This window comes from Malus sylvestris, chromosome 7 (assembly GCF_916048215.2).
Source record: "Malus sylvestris chromosome 7, drMalSylv7.2, whole genome shotgun sequence".
In the NCBI taxonomy this organism is placed as follows: domain Eukaryota; kingdom Viridiplantae; phylum Streptophyta; class Magnoliopsida; order Rosales; family Rosaceae; genus Malus; species Malus sylvestris.
The window spans coordinates 28,138,272-28,160,931 of NC_062266.1; the positions used below are offsets into that span (position 1 = coordinate 28,138,272).

The following is a 22,660-nucleotide window of genomic DNA, read 5'->3' on the forward strand; positions in this document are numbered from 1 at the left end:
CAAAGCTTTTGGTGTGACGGCGATTTGACGAAACAAAACGGAGGCGTTTTGGGCAGGGTGGTTTGCTTGGAATAACATAGTTTGCAGAAGAAGTAGAAGGCGAATGAGAGAGCTCAGAGAAGCCATGGCCACGGTCGGATTTACGATATTGGTTATGTGGTTAAGCCATGTTCTGAAAAGCATAATGTTGACCATGTTGCTGCCTCTCTGAAGCAGAAATGCGCTCTTCTGACCCTGTGGCCCCACTAGGAGCCCCTTCCTTGGATGGAATAAGGGCACCCATTTTTTGAGGATCCATGGACCTGACAGGTCTTGGGGTTGGGAAGGCTGCTGCATGTGATTCATTTGGGTTTTGCAGGAGAAAAAGAGAGAGGGTAGCTTGTTTTTGGTTCTTGGTTTTTGCAGATTCACGGTGGAGGTGAAAAAATGAAAGAGAACCAACATAACTTTTCGTGTCAATTCCCACAGATGGCGTCAAATGTTGATGCACAAAACCGGAGGTCTTGGAACAACGTAAATCCTACCGTGAATCTGCAAGAAAGTAAATAACACAAGATGTATCGTGGTTCACCCCAACGTTTGGGTTACGTCCACACTGATATTGTATTTCTGAGAGGATTGTGAGGGAGAGAGTGTGAAGATCCTCATGGCCTAGGAATTGGCCTCCCCTATCTTTTATAAAATAAGGGCTCCTCACTTATTACATATTTGACTCTTCCTTTATTACATAATTACATTTGAGTCCTCCAAGTATTTATACGAGATCTAAATACAGAGGCCCTAAGTATGATACAAACAAGGGTAAAGTACAAAAAACTACCTCAACTATTAGTGTCACGATACTTTCATACCCAATTTTTTAAAATTGACAATGTCATACTTTATCTTTAGAATTTGGTCCAATGTTATATTTTCTGTTACTTGGTCGTTTACTTTTCAATTAAATGCTGACGTGACTTGATTCAGAGCCCATTTTCTATTAAAAAATCATTAAAATATTATTAAAAACTAAAAAAAAATTATTTAATATTTTTTAAATATTAAAATAATAAAAAAAGTAAAAAAAAAAAAAGAAAAAGAAAACAACCCTAAGTTCGTCCCTCCCCCTCCCCCCTCATTTCTTCTCCCCATCTTCATCTTCTTCCCCTCACCTGCAACCCCCAACAAAAAAAAGAAGAAGAAAACAACCTTAAGTTCGTCCCTCCCCCTCCCTTCTCTTCTCCCCATCTTCATCTTCATCTTCTTCCCCCCCTAAAAAAAAAAAACTCAGATCTCGTCGACGGGAAGATGGGTGTGTGGAGAAGGTGAAGGATGGGTGCGGACTAGGATGTGGAGAATGGATGAGAGTGGTGGATTTGGGGTTAGGGTTGGGTTTAGGGGGGGACGAACTGGGTTGGGTTGGGGTTTTTTTTTTTTCGTTTCTTCTTTTTCTTCTTCCTCCTTCTTTTTGGGTTGCTAGGGGTTAGGGGGGGCGAACTGGGTTGGGTTGGAATATTTTTTTTGCCCTTTTCTTCTTCTTCCTCCTTCTCATTCTTCTTCTTCTTCGGGGGAGGGGGGTTGATGGGTTTTCAAATTTATTTATTTTTGGTTGAAGATTAAGCTGGGAAGAAGATGAAGATGGGGAGAGAGAGGGGGCAAGGGACGAACAGAGGGATTTTTATTTTTTTTTTACTTTTCTTTATTATTAAAAAATATTAAATATTTTTTTTTAGTTTTTAATAATTTTTTATTAAAAAAGGGGCCCCGAATTAAGTCACGTCAGCATTTAATTGAAAAATTAAACGGCCAAGTAACAGAAGATATAACTTTGGACCAAATTCTAAAGATGAGGTATGACATTGTCAATTTTAAAAGATGAGGTATGAAAGTGTCGTGACACTAGTTGAGGTAGTTTTTTGTACTTTACCCAAAAAATAAATAATTAAAGTAACTCCTTATTAGACAATCTCCAATGGTGGGCTAAATACTAAATTACCCCCCAAATTCCCTCGCCCCCCCCCCAAACAATCTCCAACCCATGCTAAAACATTAGGCTAAATGCCAAATGTTAAAGTTGGGCCAAATACCCCCCAAAATTCCCCCCATGCGACTGGACTCGCTGGCAATTGAGCCAGTCTCAGCCCGATCACGCTCCAACGTGTCCCACGATGCGCTTGCAAACCTTTCCTGACAGGGGTGTGCTCATCTGTCAGCCGTTTGTGCACCACCCAAAAATCCCAACAGCTATAATTTGAATCCAAAGGCTTGGTTTAACGGACCGTTGGTTGATCCAACGGTCCAAATTCAAATTTAATTTTTTTAAATATGTTATTTTAAAATACATTGAATTCAACGACTGAGTTCGAATATAATCAAATCTAACGGTAAAAAATAAGATCTAACGGCCCAAATTTAAATCCAACGGCTAAAATAATTTAAAAAAAATTATTTAACTCAAAATTTACCAAAAAACTCTATAAATACCTATGTATTTGGTCAAACATCCACACAAAACTCAATTTTCTCCCACAATTCTTCCAATTTATCTTTTTACCATTTCTTTCAATTTCCAAATTATTCAACATGACAAGAGAGCATATTAGAGGTCGTAATTGGACCTGTGAGGAAGATGTTGTTTTATGCTTGGCATGGTTTTCTGTTAGCGAATATGGTGGAGTTGGCACAAATCAAAATAAGAAGGTTTTGTGGGATAAAATCATTGCAAAGTTTCAAGAATGGTGGCGGGCAGGATGGTGGTGGTGTTTATGATCGATGAAAGACTATCAATAAAGCATGTACTTTATGGAATGGAAGCTTGGAGAGAGCCATGGTTGACATGGCTAGTGGAAGGAAGGCCACAGAAATTGTGAGGTTTGTTCTTAATATTTTATTTGTCATGTACATAATATTATTTTCCAACTAAGTATTTTTATGTATTTTTTGCATAAGGTGACAAAGCAATGAGAATTTATAAGACAAGAGTAACACCAAAAAATCAAGTTTTTAAGTTGCAACATGCTTAGGACGTCCTCAAGGATTGTCCGAGGTGGATAACCGATGCAGACCAACAATGGGGAAGATTATTTCAACGTGAAGCCGCACAAACAAATGCCGAAGATAAAGGTGTCGATGAAATGACCCCATCTCTTCTTTTGCAAGGCCCTCGGGAAGAGATAAGCAAAAGGAAGCAAAGAGAAAAGGGAAGTTCCAAGATCCGATGAGTGGACATTTTAGTACTAGAATTGCAAAATTGAACGAAACTCATAGCGCTCATCAAGAAGAAACGGCCCGAATGCGTTTGAAAATGAAGGAAATCTCAGATAAGAAGCAAGATAGGTTTGAAATTGAATTCATGATGGAGGACCTCAGCAAATACACTCCAAAGAGGAAGAAGTTCTTACATGGTAAGCAAAAGGAAATTTTGCAAAAGTCTGCCTCAAGGAGTATGTTTCAAGATGATGAATCCTCTGAATCCTATATCCCAAAATTTCAACGAAGTCCATCACCAAGTGAAGATGGTGGATATAATTATTAAGTTTATGTAGAGTATGAATTATGTGCTTTATTAATTGAGTTTATTAATTGTCAATTGTATTAAGTTTATGTAGTTTATTAATTATGTGGTTTATGAATTATCGGTTGTATTAAGTTTATGTGGTTTATGTATTATCAGTTGTATTGTTTCTATTAATTTAGATGTCTTCAATAATTATTGTACTTATTATTCCACACTTTGATGTAGAATAGATACCTTCAATAATTCAACGTACTAGACAAAATATTTTGCACAAGAAGACACTTCAATTTATTACTAGAAAATAACAACACAATACACTTAAAATTAATCTAGATGCCTTCAATAATTATTGTATTTATTATTCCACACTCTTCTATATCACGCTACAAATATGAACGTCCTGTGACAAAACCACGATGGCTAAATTCGCCATGGTGATCAGATTGCATAAACGAGTTGACAAGTTCAACTTTGGCGTTGAACAATTCTGCATCCTCAATCTCGATTCTTGCTTGGTATTGTGCCATCTGCATTGCCATGCTACGTATTCTTCTATCATCAATTGATGAGATATTGAGGATTTTTAGGAAATAAAAACTCTTTGAAAGTTGAAAGATTGGTGAATATAGAGGATGATTGAAGGTTGAAATGTTGTGTGATCCACAAATATTGGATATATGTTTATATAGAGGATGATTGATGAAAGTTGAATGTTTGGTGAAAGTTGAAAGTTTGGTGTTGAACGGTTGGTGAATTGAAAATTTGGTGTTGAACGGTTGGTGAATTGAAAGTTAGCCCATGATTGAAAGATTGGTGAAAGTTGAAGGCTTGCTTTGTGAAAAATTTAGTGATTTTTCAATATTTTTCGGAATTTAAATTTTTTTTAAATTAAAATGTTCATAAAATTAATTTACGATAGTCTATATATTTATTTTAAAAAAAATCGTCTAAGTTTATTCTTTAATAATCCTGGACTAAAATTTTAGGCCATAACAGTTGGAGCAGGAAAATTATTTCTGAGCTAAAATATTTGGCTTTTAGCCCAACCATTGAAGGTGGTCTTATTAGGACAAAAAGTAATAAAACTTATGTTTTGAAAACAAATGTACCAAAAATTCAAGGAAACTTTAATAAAAAACTCCCGATACTGTTTACTTTAACGAAAAATCACATTTTTACACTAAAGAATCAATTCTGGTACTATTCACTTTATATTTTATTTTGTCCTTATCGTTAAAACTCAAGATTTTCAAGTCAATTTCATTAATTTTCCTAAAATTCAAATGTACCAAGAAGCCAAATGAACCAAAAATTCAAATGTACCAAGTAACCAAATGTACCATTATAATTAAACATACCAATATAACCAAACGTACCTATCAACGAGTTTTGTTACATTCTATTTAATTTACTAAAATAACTATTTTAATAAAAAATAAAAAAAATCTTAAATCATCATAATTAGAGATACATAAAAATTGGAAGAAAAAAGAAAATGATATCGTGAATAGACTTTTAATGAAATAAAATTAAGGGTAAAGTACAAAAAAGTATCTCAACTGTTGGTGTCACGACACTTTCATACCTCATCTTTTAAAATTGACAATGTCATACCTCATCTTACGAATTTGTGCCAATGTTATACCTTCCGTTAGGGTTGTCATGAATTTCTCAATTAAATGCTGACGTGACTTGATCCGAGACCAATTTTCTATTAAAAATTAATAAAATATTATTAAAAACTAAAAAATAATAATAATATTTTTTAAATATTAAAATTAAAAAAAAAACCAACACTCAGTCAGTTCGTCCCCTCCCCCCCCTTCTCTCTCTTCTCCATCATCATCTTCTTCCCTCTTCCAGCAATTGTAACCCAGAAAAAAGAAGAGAAAAAAAAAAAACCAATTTGTCTTCCCCCCTCCCCACCCCTCTTCTCCCCGCACCCAACCTCCCCACCTTCGCACCCATTACCTGCAACCCAAAAAAAAAAAAAAAAAAAAAAAACCCACATCCTGTTGAGGTGGAATCAGGAAACCTTCGCCAGGCCGATTTTGAAGGTTGAAAACCTGGGCGCGGAGAAAATAGGGAGAATGGGTGTGGAGGGAAGAGGGTGGGTGCAGGGGGGGACATACGAACTGGGTTTCCTTTTTATTTATTTTCTCTCTTCCTGGGTTTGTTAGGGGAGGACCTAGGTTGGGTTGAGTTTTTTTTTCTTCTTCTTCCTCATTTTTTTTTCTTCTTTTTGGGTTTGTTGGGGGGGGGGGGACTGGGTTGGGTTGGGTTTTTTTTTTTTTTTTCTTCTTCTTCAACTTCCTCCTCCTTTTTTCTGGGTAGCAAGGGGTTGGGTTTGTGATGGGGGGAGGGGGACGAACTGGGTTTGATTTGGGGTTTTTTTTCCTTCTTCTTCTTCTGCTTTCTGGGTTTGTTATGGGGGGAGCCTGAGTTGGGTTGAGGTTTTTTTTTTTTTTTTTTTTGTGAATCCTTCTTCTTCTTCTTTCTGGGTTGCAGGAAGATGGAGAGAGAGAGAGAGAGAGAGAGAGAGAGAGAGAGAGAGATGAACTAACCTGAGGATTTTTTTTTTTTACTTTTTATTATTATTTTAATATTTAAAAAATATTAAATATTTTTTTTTAGTTTTTAATAATTTTTTAATAGAAAATGAGTCATGAATCAAGCCACGTTATCATTTAACTGAAAAATTCACGGCCAAATAACGGAAGGTATAACATTAACACAAATTCGTAAGATGACGTATGACTTTGTCAATTTTAAAAGATAAGGTATGAAAGTGTCGTCACAACACTAGTTAAGGTAATATTTTGTAATTTACCATAAAATTAAGTAACAAAATTGTAGAAAAAATGTTTAATCAAATTTGCAAAAGGAATAGACGGTTAGTCTATAACATTTAAAAAGTTTTGCCCAGCTCAGTCAACACGAGTCAACAAATTTCAAGAATCTGTATAATGTGTTCGTCCCTTATAAAAACATATCACTTGAGGTGACTAATTATATGAACATAATCAACTTCTAGAAAATTAAAATTACATAATTAACCAAAATCATACTTAGGAATCTAAGCAAAGAATCAGAAGAAATATGAGAAAAAAGGAATGGGGAACTTACAAGATCTTTGAAAATGATAAAAGCGATTATGAAGATAACAAAAGAGGATTTCGATCTCGGCGAATGGAACGAACCGAAAGACCGACTTGACACCCTGAGTCAATGCGGATGCATTTGAAACTCGCTTCGCCACGGCTGCGCGGTTGGGTTGGGCTTTGGAGTTGGATTTAATACCATCGGAATTAGATCGGCGATCATCCGATTAGCGATGGTGGTCAGGTGGTGGTGTGATTGGTGTCACGGATGGGTGGAGCGGCGGAGAGCTGGAGGCGAAGGTGGAGGCAGGTAGGTCTGTGTGGACAGTTGGATCTGGGTGTGGGTGGACGGTGCGGCCTTAGCCTGTAGTCTGGTCGCGAAGACCTTATGAAGACGAAGAGAAAGGCTTGGAACTTGGAAGACGGAGAGACCGAAGCGTCGATGGTGAAGATTCGAAGACGCATGAGGGTGAAAATTTGGTGCCCTCAGCAATTTTGGGCCCAGGACAGGAGCCCTGTTAGCACTGGGCCAGGGCCAGGCCTGCTCCAAAGTGAAAAAATGATGAGATGCTCTAATGGCTCTAATTCAATGGTTTCTCATGCTTCTCAGCCTCCCGTGCACTTTGTTGCTGATGTTACTCACTCTACTCCTAACGGCGATGCCCGAAAGGCATGCAAAAATCTCTTGTCACTTGGAACAACGCAACAAGCCAAAGCGCGAGATTTCCCCTACCACATCGGATGTTCATGTAAACATGCTACAAATCCTAGTTTGCAGCAATATCATTAGTCCACCACCCATAAGATGGAAGGGCAGATTCCAAAGCTCTGGTAGTTTTACATGCAACAAGTAAAATCATTGGGGCACAATATTACCGTGCTAATGGATTTGACGTAGGTGATGCCCAATTTTCAAGAGACACTATTGAAAATGAAACTCATATTCATGAAAAAAAAGAAATTTTGCATGAGTTTATAAGAGATTTGGCTACTCTCTATATTGCTAATTGGTTTCGTAGTGGAATCCTAACTTTTTTCATAGTATCAGAACAAGTTGTTCAACGTGTAAAGCCAAATGGCCACACGGGCTCCATGTCATCCCGTTGTGCCGTCCACGTGTTAAGCTTGAAAATTTGTCACAGGTGAAATCAGAGGAGGGACTTGCGTTAGCTTATAAGAGGTTGAACTATTCCCTATATTGTCAATTTGTTTAATTTTAAGGTGTGTTATCCACACACGCTTTTTCACTTTTCACACACCTTAATTTTTTGTCGTCAAATTGAATAAGTTGAAGAAGATCAACTAAATTAATAAAGGATGTCTGAAAAGTCCACACATCCCTTAATTTATGATGGAACCTCAACTTTCTTCAGACACCCATGGCCATGAGACTCACACTGCATCAATAGCAGCAGGGAACTTGGTCAGCAAAGCAAGTCTAACCATTTATGTTGGACAAGGAGTTTAACCATTTATGCTTAGTACTGATCACTTCGGTTCTTTGGATGAATGTATGTATAGGTATGGATGGTGTGGGGTCTGTTTTCCCCAGTGAAAAGAAGAAGCTCCTCACAAGAACGTTATGGGACTTTATTGGGTTCCCGGAAAGAGAGTCGAGTAGCAACAATCTTGACGAAAGCAATATCATTGTAGGAGTGACTGATACTGGAATTTGGCCGGAATCTGACCTAAAAATGGGAAGGCACATGACAATCCTAAGCCAACATTACTTGTAATTTGTATGGCAAACTAGTTTGTTGTCTGTTACTCCAATCATCAATACATCTAGAATGTTTTTTTTATTAAATTTGATCATGTGAAATGATGACTTTTGAAAACATTAGGAAATAGGAAAAGCCTATAGTTTTCAAATAAGGATTTGGATCTCATCCGGATCTAAATTGTGGGGATCATAGGGATCCTCATATCCTAACTATTTATCGTACATCGTGCGACCAGAAATCATTTTGAATTTTTTATTTAAAAATTAAACGCAAATAGTACCTAACGAAAACTGATCGCACGTTATACGATGAACGATTAAGATGTGAGGATCCTTAGGCCATCTCCAACCGAAGGGTTCAGAGGGCCAGATGGTTGAAAGTACCAAGATGTTCAATCTCAATGACCTTCTCTTTAACTTTGTCTTGAACTTTCAGATATTCGATGTCCATTAGCCTCGATGCTTTTGATCTTCTTTTGGTACCTTAGAACTTTCTTTCAGATATTCGATGTGATTCAATTATTTGTCAAATGATTGTTTTTTTTAATTTTATTTATTTTTTTGAACAAAAAATATTATCTACACTAAGAGGGAAAATGTGTGCTTAGCCTCACAATGGGCTAGCAATAATGTGATTCAATCAGTTATTTATTAAATATTATTCTCTCTATTTTTAAACACATTCAAAACATCTTAAGAGGTGCATACCACCGATGATAAAAAAAAGGTCTTTCTGCCGGTTATAAAAAAGGCATTTTGCACGCGCATAACAATGTGATTCAATGACACACCTCGACCCGGAATGTCCATTAGGACTCTGAATCGAGCTGTGCTGGTGGAAGGTGACGAAGCCATAAAATATAGTGCTGTGGAAAATGTGAATAAATTTAAACCTAAAAGTGTTTAAACACAAGAGTGCGCTGTGAGCGGGAATGAACTCATTTCACACGCGACATCAGAGCATAAGTAAAGTACAGTAGTGTTGGTAAGGATCAAGGAAGAAAATATCGGTAATATCGGTAGTCCGAAAACACGGAAATATCGATGGAAATATCAGTAAAATATCGATATCGATAAAAATTACATGGAAACCACGGAAATTGTAAGAAAAACTTGGAAATTTTTATTGAAACTTTGTAGGATGTTTATTTAGTCAATTATCTATTAGTTTATCACAAAAAATTTGAAAGAAATGCATTGCATGATGGATTTAACATTATCAAGTTGATTATATAGCGAGCTGACAAACATTGTGAGTGTAGAAAATATGTAGTAATTAATGAAAGAAGTCTAAACACACCATAATCATTTATATATAATGAATTAGTACAATATTTTACACTTTATACATTGCATGGTAAGATACATAAGTGACTTAGTACCACATAGAGTTCCTATGAGGTTCAAAATTTTCACTATCTTCATCATCTCTATGTGTATAGTGAGTGTATTGTGAAGAGTAGTTATCCAATTTAATGAATAATAATCCAATTTCATAATAATCCAATTTAATGAATAATAATCCAATTTCATAAAAAAATAATCCTAATATAAAACATGGTGATGAATAATAATCCAATTTGATAATAATGCAATTTAATGAATAATAATCCAATTTGATAATAAAAAAAGGCGACAACAAGCCAATTGGCAAAAATGATTAAAAAAATCTAAATTGTCTAATTGACCGACACTCTTATAGACTCATTATATCACTTTTATAGACTCATCTTACCCTTATAAATTCATTATTTTTCTTGAAATTGATTAGAATCATTAGAAAAACAATTTTTAGCATTTCCATATGCCTAACCAATAAATACAACTTCTACTATTTCCCTGAAATTATATATTTTCACTTTTTCCCTGAAATTGAGTCCTTTATCCTAATCTAATCTAGACCCCCAGATTAATTTATATTTTCACTCTTTTTTTGAAATTATATAAATTGTGCAATTGAGTCCTTTATCCTAATCTAATATGGACCCTTCATCTTGATTCTCACTCTCTGTCACGCTGCCACGTGGCAGCCCACTAACCCTCACCCTATCTCTCTCTCTTTTCCCGAGTCCCTCTCGGACCCCTCACTCTCTCAGAGTTCTTAACTCTATCTCTCTCTCGAACTCTCCCTCCCCTGAACTCTCCCTCCCTCTCCTCCTGAACTCTCACCCTCCCTCCCTCTCCCTCCCTCTCCTCCTTCTCTGGGAAGCACGGCGACGCGCAGAGGAAGCTCGGCTTCCCCGATCGCACCCACACCCAGGCACACCCAAGTTTTCAGGTGAGATCCGACTAAACCCTATGTTGATTACCTCTTGCATGCGTGAAATCTGAAGTTTATATGTGAAATTGATGTTAAAAATCGTGTTTTTGCAAGGTTTTTGGGACGAAATCGGCACACCATCTCCGGCGTTCTTCTCGGAGTCCGATTGCACAGTTCAAAAAAATGTCGCGATATTTCCAAAATATCGCGATATTATCGATAATATCGCGATATTTTGACGAAAATCACACGGATACCTATTTAAATATCCATTCCCCGAAAAATTATCGGCGATATTTCACCGATAATATCGATATTTAAATCCATGGTAAGGATCATACCCTCAAAGGTAGCCACCTATACTGAGATTCGCCAAGAATCCTCGTCGATAAGAACCTTCAGCAGCTAAAACCTGGAGGGGCAAAAAAACAAGGGTGAGTGAGCCTGAAAACAAAGTTTTAATAAAAACATTTTGAAAACGTTTTAACCCCTCGCTGTAAAATTCGTATAGTTTCTAGAAATTAACACTGCGTATATATGTAAAACAATGCACAAAGACAGTAAAAACCAAGTATGATCGTTTCAACACTAAAATATGTAAGCCAGGTGTGAAAATCAAGGTAAAATAATATGCCAGCTGGAGTCACCTAACGTGACCTGTATGACTAAACCTATAGCTCATCAACCTATGTCTGCACACGAGTCGAAACCACCTAATGTGGTCTGTACGACATGCTAGGTGTAAATAAGTACGCTCAAGTGCTACGATCACGTGAAGGCTGTGCGAATAATCGCAGGTCACCTACGAGTCGGAACCACCTATTGTGGTCTATACGACAAGGATGGCACCAAGCTTGGATCCAAGGTGAGCGTGGGTGCATGAGGTGAACATTACATGAAGGACTGTGCCCTGACCTCGGGCGGGAGCACTAACACTGGGGTGCAGCAATGATGAGCTCTAAATGCATCTATGCATAACAATGTGCAATACAACCAATACCATCACAATATACTCACATGAAGCTTACCTAAGCCTCTGCAGCATCAAACGATATAATGCATAACAATAGTAATGAAATACTAAAAATATAATTCATTCATGACATGGCATTCAAAGCATAGCTCATATAAAAGTGTTTTTGAAAACCGTAAAGCATATATATAAATACTATAAAAAGGAAGAAGACCCACTCACTTAGAGTCTGCGCTACAATTCCCTAGCACAAACATCAAGGCGTCACGAACGATCGGCGCCTAGAACAATTATTAAACCACATCTCAGAATCTTTATCAATAGAACACGTAACTTACATAAAACACATCCCCAAGGATGTTCTAGAATGATTTGAGACCCATTGACCAAAAGTCAACCGTCGGTCAAAAATTGACAGTAGGGTTTACAACCCTAGATAATTCGATCTGGAAGATCCGCACCTCAGATTTTCCAATCTGTAACTTCCAAATATCCACATTATGCTTCTAAAACATCATACTAAAGTTTTATTATGATCCAACGGTTGGATCTTCGCCAATTACCAAAACCAAGTGGCGGTCGAAGTTTTATTTTACGAACTTACAAATCCAACTCAGAAATACCCGCACTTCGGATTCCCGATCTGTAAATTCCTATGGTCCTTAAATATTGCGTACTATAATGTACTAAAGTTTGGTGACGATCCAACGGTCGGATCGTCAATTACTATTCTAATCAAATGGCGAACCTTAATAGAACTAGGTTCAAACCACATAAATTCGTCAATTAGACTTCACAAATGGAATCAGGGTATTCAAATTTAGCCTAGGAATGTCAGGGGACGTCTCTGCCCACACGTTGTCGCACGTGCCACCGCAAGTGGCGGTTGGCCGCCCCGACTCGCAGGAAAAATCAACTATTTCTAAAAATTACCAAATTTTACAAAGAAGTAGATATCAGTAAGGGGAACAATTTTCATACCTGTGGCCAAGTCCAATTTGATCTGGAAACACCTGAAATCCACCTCGATCCGCGGAAACCCTTGAAATGGGTGTTCTTGACTTGACTCCAAACAAGCTCCGACGACTCAACCATTGTTTAGGCTTTGTTCCTGTGGTTGAGGGGAGTCTATTGGTGGTGGTGGTGGTCGACAGGATTAACTTCAAATTTTGATGATTCGAACCCAAAACCTCCACACCCCACCGTGCAGGTTCTCCCAATATCAAGGCCAAATCCCTTGATTTTTGGGGTGTAATAGGAAATGGGAAGGTCATGAAGGATTTTCCAAGTGGTGGTTTGATGAAATTTTCTGGAAAAAGGACGATTCATCGTTGAAAAACCTCCCAAAAATGGGTCGGGTCACGAGTTAAGGGGAGGGTCTGATTCTCTCTTTCTTTTCTCCCTCATTTCCTTTCCTCCTGTTTGGCCGATTCCCTCCCTCATTTCTCTCATTTCTCTTCTCTCCTTCTCATCCCAACCGTCTATTTCTTCCTTCCCTTTTCTTTTCCTTTCATCCCAGCCACACACATGGCATTTCACATGGCTTCAGATTTTCTGGAGCTTTCTAAAGAAGATTAAAATTACCAAAATATCCCTAACTTTAAACGTTAATATCTCCTTTGTTGTAACTCCAAATTACGTTCCGATTGCGCCCACACGTTCGTAACGACAAATACTACGAGGATACGTTAAGAAAATAGATCTTACATGACATGACAAGGTAGTAAAAAAAAATCAACGTATTTTCCTCGAAGGGCATTTCCGTACATTCACTCATTAAAATTACAAAAAAAAAACTGTAAAATTGGAAATGGGTCGTTACATTCAATTAGTTATCAAATGATCGCTTTTTTTTTTAACAAACGATATTATCTACACTAAGATGGAGGAGGTGAGCTTAGCCTCACAATAGGCTAATGTGATTCAATCAGTTGTTTATTAAATATTATTTTCTCTATTTTTAATGTAAATTCAATAGAATGTAGATAAAAATTGAAAGACCGATTTTATTATGTGGATTTAGCTGCTTTGATTGGTTTGTGAGGGGTTTCTTATAGCGTTGTCTAATATTATTCATTTAGTCCAAATATTTGACTTTCTTTTTGTCATGAAAATAAAAATATTGAAGCAATTCACGTATATAAATGCATTTAAAATGTGTAAGTAGCGCGCATGACACCGTGATTCAAATATGCCTTCTGCACGCGCGTAAGCGCTTGCATGAAGGCTAGTGATACGAAATGAAAGGACAAGTTTGAAAATAGACTATTCAATATTTGTGGAAATCTTTATTCAGTAGAATATCCAATAGTTCTCATTCTCCAATGCATCTACCATTTCATCTCAAATACAAAGAAAGGTAGGTCTACAAATAACAATCAAAGGGAGTACAAAAGGTGACCAAAATATAGCCACATTTTCAATTATACATGAATTAAAATTTCCACATAATGTGTTGACTTCATGACTTAGTAATTTAAAGTCTTGGTCCTTGGAATGATTAGATAGAAAACTATTTTGGGGACTCTTAAATTTTGGGACCCTGTGCCATGGAACCGGTAGGTCCCCCTCAATATCAGCTCTAATTATGAATAGATGTTTAATCATAGGTAAGGAATGATAGGGAAAAAAGGAAAACGAAAGTAAAGATGTAATGTGAAATTTGTTAGGGTGGCTAGCAAACAATTTCATGAAAATAAAGGTAAAAAAAGAAAAAGAAAAAAAGGAACGTCTAGAATTGAACTTTTAATAAAATGAAATTAATCAAAACTGGACGAAAAATGTTTAACCAAATTCTTAAGGGGAGTTTTAACGAAAGTCCGCGGTACTGTTTACTTTAACGAAAAACCACATTTTTACACTAAAAAGTCAAACCTGGTACTTTTCACTTTACCCTTTATTTTGTCCTTATCGTTAAAACTCAAAGTTTTCAAACCCTTTTTATTAGTTTTCCTATTCTTAAAAGTAATAGATGTTTAATCACCAAAATTAAAAAACAACGCGTTTATATCAAAACGCCCCCAAACTATGTAAAATAATCATGGGAGCACAAACCATACCCCTAAGAATAAAGAGAAATTGCAACACGTGAAATGCATGGCTTTTCATTTTTAGTATAAGCAGGGCTGTCTCTGAAATTTCGGGGATCCTATGCAAATTTATAAAAGGGCCCTTCTTAAGATAATATTAAAAAAACTTCGTGGTTGTTTTTCTTTAACAAAAAAACCTATCAATAACTCGTTTTTTAGACGAGTCAATTGTTCAACTTTTTTTTCTTTGGCGTTTCAAGTAGCCACATAAATATTTTTTTAGTAGGTGTTATCTTTTATATCTCAAACAATATCATAATTACATTATACTAAGCATATACAATAAAACCTGATAGTTCGCAATGCATGTGCGTCTAGTGGTTTTTGTTTACTGCTCCCCTCTTGCTATGACAATTACTTGATTAATTTTTATGAGTTTTGCCCTAAAAAGTACAAAAGGAAAAAAAATATCATTATTAATAAAAATACCTAAATCTTCTAATTCCAACTTAATATACTTGAACTAGTAATACCTTATTTTAATCGAAGTCTACACCACTCTGACCACTTCAATTGTCTTCGTGATATGGAAAATTTTCTTCAATGACAGGAAATTTTGAATTTAGGGTTTAATGGTTTGTGTAAAAAAAGTAGTGAGGATGGGAGATACATGGGAAGTGGGAGAGGGGGCGTCTGGATGAGAGAGAGAAGTAGATCATGACTCTTGGAGTGAGAATTGAGAAACATTGTGAATAATATCATTATTTTATAATTTTTATAAATTTTTTTACGATTTGATGACTTATGTAGGCATTCATGTAGCTTGTGGCTTGTGGGCCCACTAGGATTTTTATATCTTTTATGTGGTTCTGATTAGCCTTTTTATTTATATAAATAATATAATATTATTTCATAAGATAACCGATTAGATAGAAAACAGAAAAATTAGTATTCGGTCCCTAGTTCTTACTGTTCATTGACTAAGACCTTATTAATTCTTAAATTTTGATTCAAGTCCCTAGCAATAATGTGATAATGAATTGACATGTTTATTATATAATTTTTTTAATATAAAAATTAGTAATTAATTTAGGGTTTAATACTCACACCTCTACTAAACTTCTAATTAATTTTCAATTCAAACATTTCCAAAATAATAAAAAATTAAATTAAATTAAGTTTGTACCTATTAGTTTTTTTTTTATATATAAAAAGATTCTCAATTTTTTAATCTTAAATGTACCCATTCATATAATTTTTCAATTTTTTTAATCTTAAATGTACCCATTCTCAAATATATCAATTTGTTATATGTAAAATGTACCCTTTTTTTTTTAATATAAAATCCATTCAAAAATTTTAATCCATGTTTAAACTTATATGGGTACATTCTTTTTTGTTGATTTGAGAATGTATCCATGTTTTGGTTCAATAACTTTTTTTGTTAATTTTGGTTAATGTACCCATATATATATGTATACACACACACAATATAATAGAGAGTATAATTTATATTTTATTATTTTAATCCCATAAATTATGGGTTTTATTTAAAATCTCATTAATATAAACAATTACAAATTTCAAATTTTAATTTTTAATTTAAAAAATATAGTAACTTACATTATTACATTAATGTCAGGGACCTCAATAAAAAACTAAAAACTAACAAGGTTTCAATCAAAGAATATTGATAGTTAGGGACCGCATCCAAAGTGTCCCGATAGAAAACTATTTTGGGGACTCTTAAATTTTGGGACTGTGCCATGGAACCGGTAGCTCCCCCTCAATCTCAGCTCTGATTATAAATACATGATGGTGTTCTTGGATGAGATTCTCCATCTTTTACATGCTTTCTAGAACTTCGCTACAATGGCTTTAACCCCATGGTTTCTCCTTCTCATCAGCCTCATATCTACTCTGCCAGTTGATGTCACTCTATCTGCTGCTCACCAGGATACCCGGAAGGCATTCATAAAATATGCATTTTGAACAATTCCGTTTCTCTGCTCTAAATATGTTCATTAATTAATTTAATCTTCTGATCTTGGATATATTAACTGCAGGATTATATTGTGTATATGGGTGACAAGCCAAAGCCAGAGGTTTCCACCACTACCACATCAGCTCTTCATGTAAACATGCTACAAAACGTCATCGATGACAGGTTTAATTAATTATCACATATGATAGTGAGCTTAGTTATATATACTGATCAGTGTTTTAAAATACTCGCATCGAGGGCCTTAGTGGGTGGCTTGCCGTCTCTATTTTGTGGGAGACGGCGAAAAACTCGCATAGCTTCGTCGGGGCGTGCCTCAGGTTGTTTGATTTGGCGTCAGTTTTGTATAAAGGTTGTCGAAATCTGAAAAAAAAATTGATTGAAATCTGGGTTTTGTTTTCAGTTGCATAGCAGTCTGAAGAAGATGAAGAAGACCTCAAAAATTGATTGAAATCTGGATTTTTCTTTTATTTTTTTTATTATTTTTTTCACTTTATTAACCGCTGTTAAATCATATCTTTTAGCATATTCTATTTTGTAAGTTTTTGTTTTTTATATTATTTAATAGATATAAAAAAAATAAAAGATAAACAGAGAAATTATTTTTATTTTTATGAAGTATATAGACCTAAAAAAACCTCAAAAGTGTTGGGTTTTAAAGAGACTTCACTACTTTGGAGATGTTTATCTCCAAAGAAGAATGTAATGCAGCGGAAATTGATAGGCAAGAGAAAAAGAACACTCAAGGTATAACACACAAAAACCTTTTATTCTCACACAAACTAATACAAGAGGAATCACTCAAAACACTCTTAGAAGCTATGGATGCTTCTTCTACTTATTCTCTTTTCTTTTAGGTAGAGAGCCTTCTTGTCTCTCTTACTTCTTCTTCTTTCTCTTTTCTTCACTTCTCATTCTTAAACATAACAACATACTCTATTTATAACCAACCATACCAAGTGTGAATACTAAGTGTGAAATCATCCTAGCCATTATTCATAACTCTACTAAAAGTAGCCCACCACCATGGACTTTGCTTATGGACACAATGAACACATGTCATTCTTATGCTAGAATTGTCAAGCATTTTCAATGCATGCACCGGCCACTTTTCTAGAAGCAAGATTACCATTCAACAAAAAGACCCTAAAAAAACTCAAAATATATCTTTACTTTTTAACGTTATACATTACCCTTTAGTTTTCTTTTTAAGACTCCACATCCACATATCTCATCAAAATATTATGTATATGTATGTATGTACGTATGTATGTATTGTATGTATATTAAAAAATTTAAGTTCCGTAAGGTTTCGCCTCACGCCTCAAGGCTTTCGCCTAGACGGAGCTATCCATAACACGCCTCACCTACGCCTTCGCCTTTTAAAACATTGATACTGATTAACATTATTCGTGACAAGGGTACCATTTAATTTAGTCATCTCTCATACATACACATCTTCTCTTTGTTTTTCAAGCTTAATTATGGCAGAGTTTGAAAGTGTCAAATTTTTTAAGATTTTGATTTTTGACGTTTATTTATCCAGCAATATTGCGCACGAATCTCTGCTTCTGCACAGCTACAAGAGAACCTTCAATGGCTTTGCTGCCAAGCTAACAGAGGAAGAAGCACAGAAGTTGGCTGGTTGTCTTATGAACCCAACTTAATTTTATTTTTCAACTTGAATAAACATTAAAAGTGACCATTGTATGACTTGAAAAATATATGCAGGAATGGATGGTGTGGTGTCAGTTTTCCCTAGTGAAACTAAGAAGCTCCAAACAACAAGGTCATGGGACTTCATTGGGTTTCCTGAAATGGTGAAGAGAAGCGCCATTGAAACTGATATCATTGTCGGGGTAATTGACACTGGAATTTGGCCTGAATCTGCCAGCTTCAGTGACGCCGGGTTTGGTCCACCCCCCAAAAGGTGGAAAGGCGCATGCAAGGGCGAAGGCAATTTTACTTGCAACAAGTAAAGCAAACCAGTTTATTTCAACCATCCACTGCACATTTCAAAAAACTAAAAAACAAAACATCTCGTGTTGTTGTTAATTACACTTGGACAGAAACAAAAAGTGCGAACTTGATTTATATGATATGTTGTCAAATTGTAACTCTGACTTAAATAATATGACATACTGTTGTTACACTTGGACAGTAAAATTATCGGAGCACGGTATTACCGCAGTCAACCCTACCCACAAAATAGCAGTGATATCTTGTCTCCGAGGGACACGGATGGCCATGGAACCCACACTGCATCAACAGCAGCAGGGAACTTAGTTAGCAAGGCAAGTCTGTATGGTTTAGGGTTGGGGACAGCAAGAGGAGGGGTGCCATCAGCACGCATTGCGGTGTACAAAGTTTGTTGGTCAGATGGGTGCCCGGATGCTGATATTCTAGCGGCATTCGATGATGCCATAGCTGACGGTGTTGACATACTCTCTGTCTCCCTTGGGGGGTTTAAACCGTTAGATTATTTCAGAAATTCCATTGACATTGGAGCTTTTCACGCTTTAAGAAAAGGAATATTCACTTCCGCGTCTGCTGGCAATGAAGGGCCAAACCTGAAAACTATTACAAACTTTGCACCATGGTATCTTGCTGTGGCTGCTAGCACCATAGATCGCCACTTTGATACCAAGGTTCAATTGGGAAACCACAAAATTTATGAGGTAACTGATACAGAATCTAACTTTTGCTCATTTAGGGGTTTGTTTGGTAGTAATTCTGGTTGGGCAGTATATACACTTTTGGAGAATCAACATTATATATATATATGCTGCAGATGCACCAAAATACTAGAGAAGTGATTAAAACATGAAAGTTGATTATGATTTGTTTTTGCTTCCTTGGTAGGGAATAGTAACAAACACATTTGAACTCAAGGGTAAATTCTACCCCATAGTATATGCTGCAGACGTTCCAGATACGGCAGCTGGTTACGATGGGAAAACATCCAGGTATGTGTACGCATTTTGAGAGTATATATACCATTTATATTGAAGAACCACGGTAGTCTAGCATAAGTCTAACCAGGTGCTAATAACATGGATATATATATGGAGCAGGTTATGCCGAATAGGCACGTTAGACAAAAAATTGGTGGAGGGTAAAATTGTTCTTTGTGATGGGCCTACTGGGTATGGGGCTATATATGCAGGCGCATTTGGTTATGTTTTGACAAGCCGAAAAGCAGCAGATGTAATCGATCCTGTTCCAATACCAGCAGCTTCCATTTGGTTCCACCTTGGTAACGAAATTGCCCATTACCTAAACTCAACCAGGTATCAATATTTGAGAATGACAATGCATGATTGATTTAAAATATTACTAATGCGCCCGTTTGTTAGAGTAGGGCCCAACGGGCCTGTTGATCCAAAAATTCCAGTGAGCTTGTCACCAAGAAGAAAACAAGCCAGGACTCTTAACAAAGAGCCGGCATCTGAGTTCCTTTAAAAACAAGTCTAGACTCTTAACATAGAGCTGACCTCCGAGTTTCAATTGCCGATGTGTTGATCTCTACGTATGAACCACTAAATGGGGTTACACGTGAGGGGAAGTGTTGGAATCCTACATCGATGGGTGCAAAAGAAAATAACGGGTTTAAGTATGATTACCCCATGCTAACTAATATCGAGGCCTTCTGTAATAAAATCTCACACCTGACGGATTGGGTATGTAGTAAAGTTAAGGACTTTATTAATGTTGTTAGAGTAGAGCCCAACGGGCCCCCCGATCCAAAAATCCAACAAAACTAACATAAATCAAAAGACCCCTTTTATGTTATTGCTAATAAATCCTGAATCCCTGTAATGATTCGCAGGAACCCAACAGCAACAATTTGGAAAAGTACTGAGGGTATGGATGCACTGGCACCATACGTACCTTCATTCTCATCAAGGGGTCCAAATCCAAACACTCCTAACATTCTCAAGGTAACTTCAAGGCCCCGTAGGTGTGTGAATGCTGACTTAAAAAAATGAACAAACCGAATCATGAATATTGAGGGGTCTTAATTTTCCTCCTTGTTTTCTCCTATATGTTGCAGCCAGATATCGCTTCTCCTGGAGTTTCCATTCTAGCAGCATGGTCTCCAATTGCCCCAGTTTCAGGTTTTGAAGGTGATGACAGGGTAACTTCATACAATATAATCTCGGGGACATCAATGGCATGCCCACATGCTGCGGGCGTGGCTGCATACGTCAAATCATTTCACCCCAATTGGTCACCTGCTGCTATCCTGTCAGCTCTTACGACTACTGGTATAGATGCATTTTCATAAATGTACCAATTACAATACAACCGTTCTCTCACATATTTGATGAGTTGTGTGACCAATTATTATCAGAGATCATGTGACCAAGTCTTGTGAGAGAGACACTACATATAATTAGACTTTGACCATGATGTACATTGTATTACCTAAGATTTATATGTTTGATTAATTTGTAACGATTTTGCAGCCAAACCTATGAGTGCAAATCTTAACCCTGAAGCCGAATTCGCGTACGGTGCTGGCCTACTAAATCCTAGTAGGTCTCCGTATCCTGGTTTGGTATACGACGCTGCTGAAATCGATTACGTAAATTTTTTGTGTGCACAAGGCTATAGTACCAAATTATTGAAAGCTCTTACCGGGGATAGCTATAGCTGCTCATCATCACAATCTAGTCATGGAACACTCAGTGATCATCTAAACTATCCTTCTGTTGCACTTTCCACCTCGAACCCTAAATCCGTCAAAGGCATTTTCAATAGGACCGTCACAAATGTTGGATCACCAAAGTCCACATATAAAGCTCAAGTGAGTGCACCACCAGGACTTGAAATCAAAGTTAATCCAAGCGTTCTAAAGTTCACATCTCTCGGGCAGAAGCTATCGTTTCAAGTCACGGTGAAAGGGTTGATTGAAAAAACCATAGTCTCTGGTTCTCTGGTGTGGGATGATGGTAAATTCCAAGTGAGGAGCCCCATTGTTGTGTATTTTGTGTTTTGAGAACAATATGTGTAATAATGTATGATGCATGAATAAGCAATTGCATGAAACTAGATAGGGCTTCAATGAAACAAAATTGCAACATATTGATCACGATGATGTATTTTAAATGAAAACTAAATTATTATATATTTATGAACCTTTAATATGATGTAGTACATCGAAGTACATTGAAATTTGAAACGTACCCATTTAAGGATATTTTATAGCTCTCTATGCAATCTAATTGTATATTTGATAGTTCATTTTTGGTCTGCATGGGAAATATGGATTTTCTCCTATGTTGATTACTTGATTGAAGGCCCCATCCCTCGTTGCCCGTTTATACAGGTTGTACCTATCACTAAATCAAGTTATCAACGAGACTTTAGTCGGAACCTTCCTAATTAAAAACAAAAGACCGAAAAACTTCGGTGGGAACATTTGCAAACAACGACGTATACACATGAAAAATATCAGAGTAGCATCATGTATCGGTGGCATAAAAATATTTACGCACCCACGTGTTCTAGATGTTGGCACATGATCATGCATCGATAGATATACGTATGGACAATGCATGCCCTACCATGCAAATTATGACAAGAACAACAATCGATCGAGTGACCAGTGGTGGGAGAGCTAGGAATATTAGCAAGCTGCATTTTCTCAATTCCCACTCTCACTTATTTGAGCATACCGACTAATATGCTTGTTTCTTGACTTGTGGATGTATCCCAAGGTCAATATGGATGCATGGCATGCGATGTACGTCAGGAGGTTTTTCTTCTTTTCAAAAGCAGTACATGTTGGAAAAGTTAGACATGGAATTGATACCACAGTTAATATGCTTTTGTACCTCATTCCCTATAACCAAAAATTGCATCAAGTAAAAATTACCTTATTTCGCAACATTTCTTCAACTGGCTACTGGCTCTCTAGTTTTTCAATTGTCATCATGGTCCAAGTACCTAAGCTGGGTCGGATCATTTTCTTCTTTGAGCAGAAGGACGTTAACCATCGGATTACCATCGATGATTGCACATGTTATGCACTAAGAAAAGGTTGCAAGCGGTTATTTGCTTGTAGAGCTAC

General features: G+C 36.5%; 2 protein-coding genes across 13 annotated transcripts in view; one reads left to right on the forward strand and one right to left on the reverse strand.

Moving 5' to 3' along the window:
• LOC126629939 (ras-related protein Rab2BV-like) overlaps positions 1-22,660 on the reverse strand; it is a 56,966-nt gene that overhangs the window by 8,060 nt on the left and 26,246 nt on the right. The window contains exon 1 of one of the 6 annotated variants that reach the window (XM_050300110.1): positions 6,623-7,486. The exons of the other annotated variants lie outside the window; for them this stretch is intronic. The gene's annotated coding sequence lies outside the window, so the exon portion shown is untranslated. Of the gene's footprint in view, positions 1-6,622; positions 7,487-22,660 lie in introns of those variants that run through there. 6 annotated transcript variants of the gene reach the window in all.
• LOC126629937 (cucumisin-like) overlaps positions 14,052-22,660 on the forward strand; it is a 58,017-nt gene continuing 49,408 nt past the window's right edge. Inside the window, exons 1-10 of one of the 7 annotated variants that reach the window (XM_050300095.1) lie at positions 16,348-16,550; positions 16,649-16,749; positions 18,131-18,228; positions 18,316-18,559; positions 18,746-19,262; positions 19,447-19,550; positions 19,659-19,874; positions 20,414-20,525; positions 20,639-20,852; positions 21,054-21,126. In XM_050300095.1, the coding sequence (XP_050156052.1) occupies positions 16,455-16,550; positions 16,649-16,749; positions 18,131-18,228; positions 18,316-18,559; positions 18,746-19,262; positions 19,447-19,550; positions 19,659-19,874; positions 20,414-20,525; positions 20,639-20,852; positions 21,054-21,126 (1,775 nt within the window). In that variant the 5' untranslated portion in view covers positions 16,348-16,454. The other 6 variants (XM_050300096.1, XM_050300103.1, XM_050300098.1 and 3 more) reach the window with 6 other exon arrangements.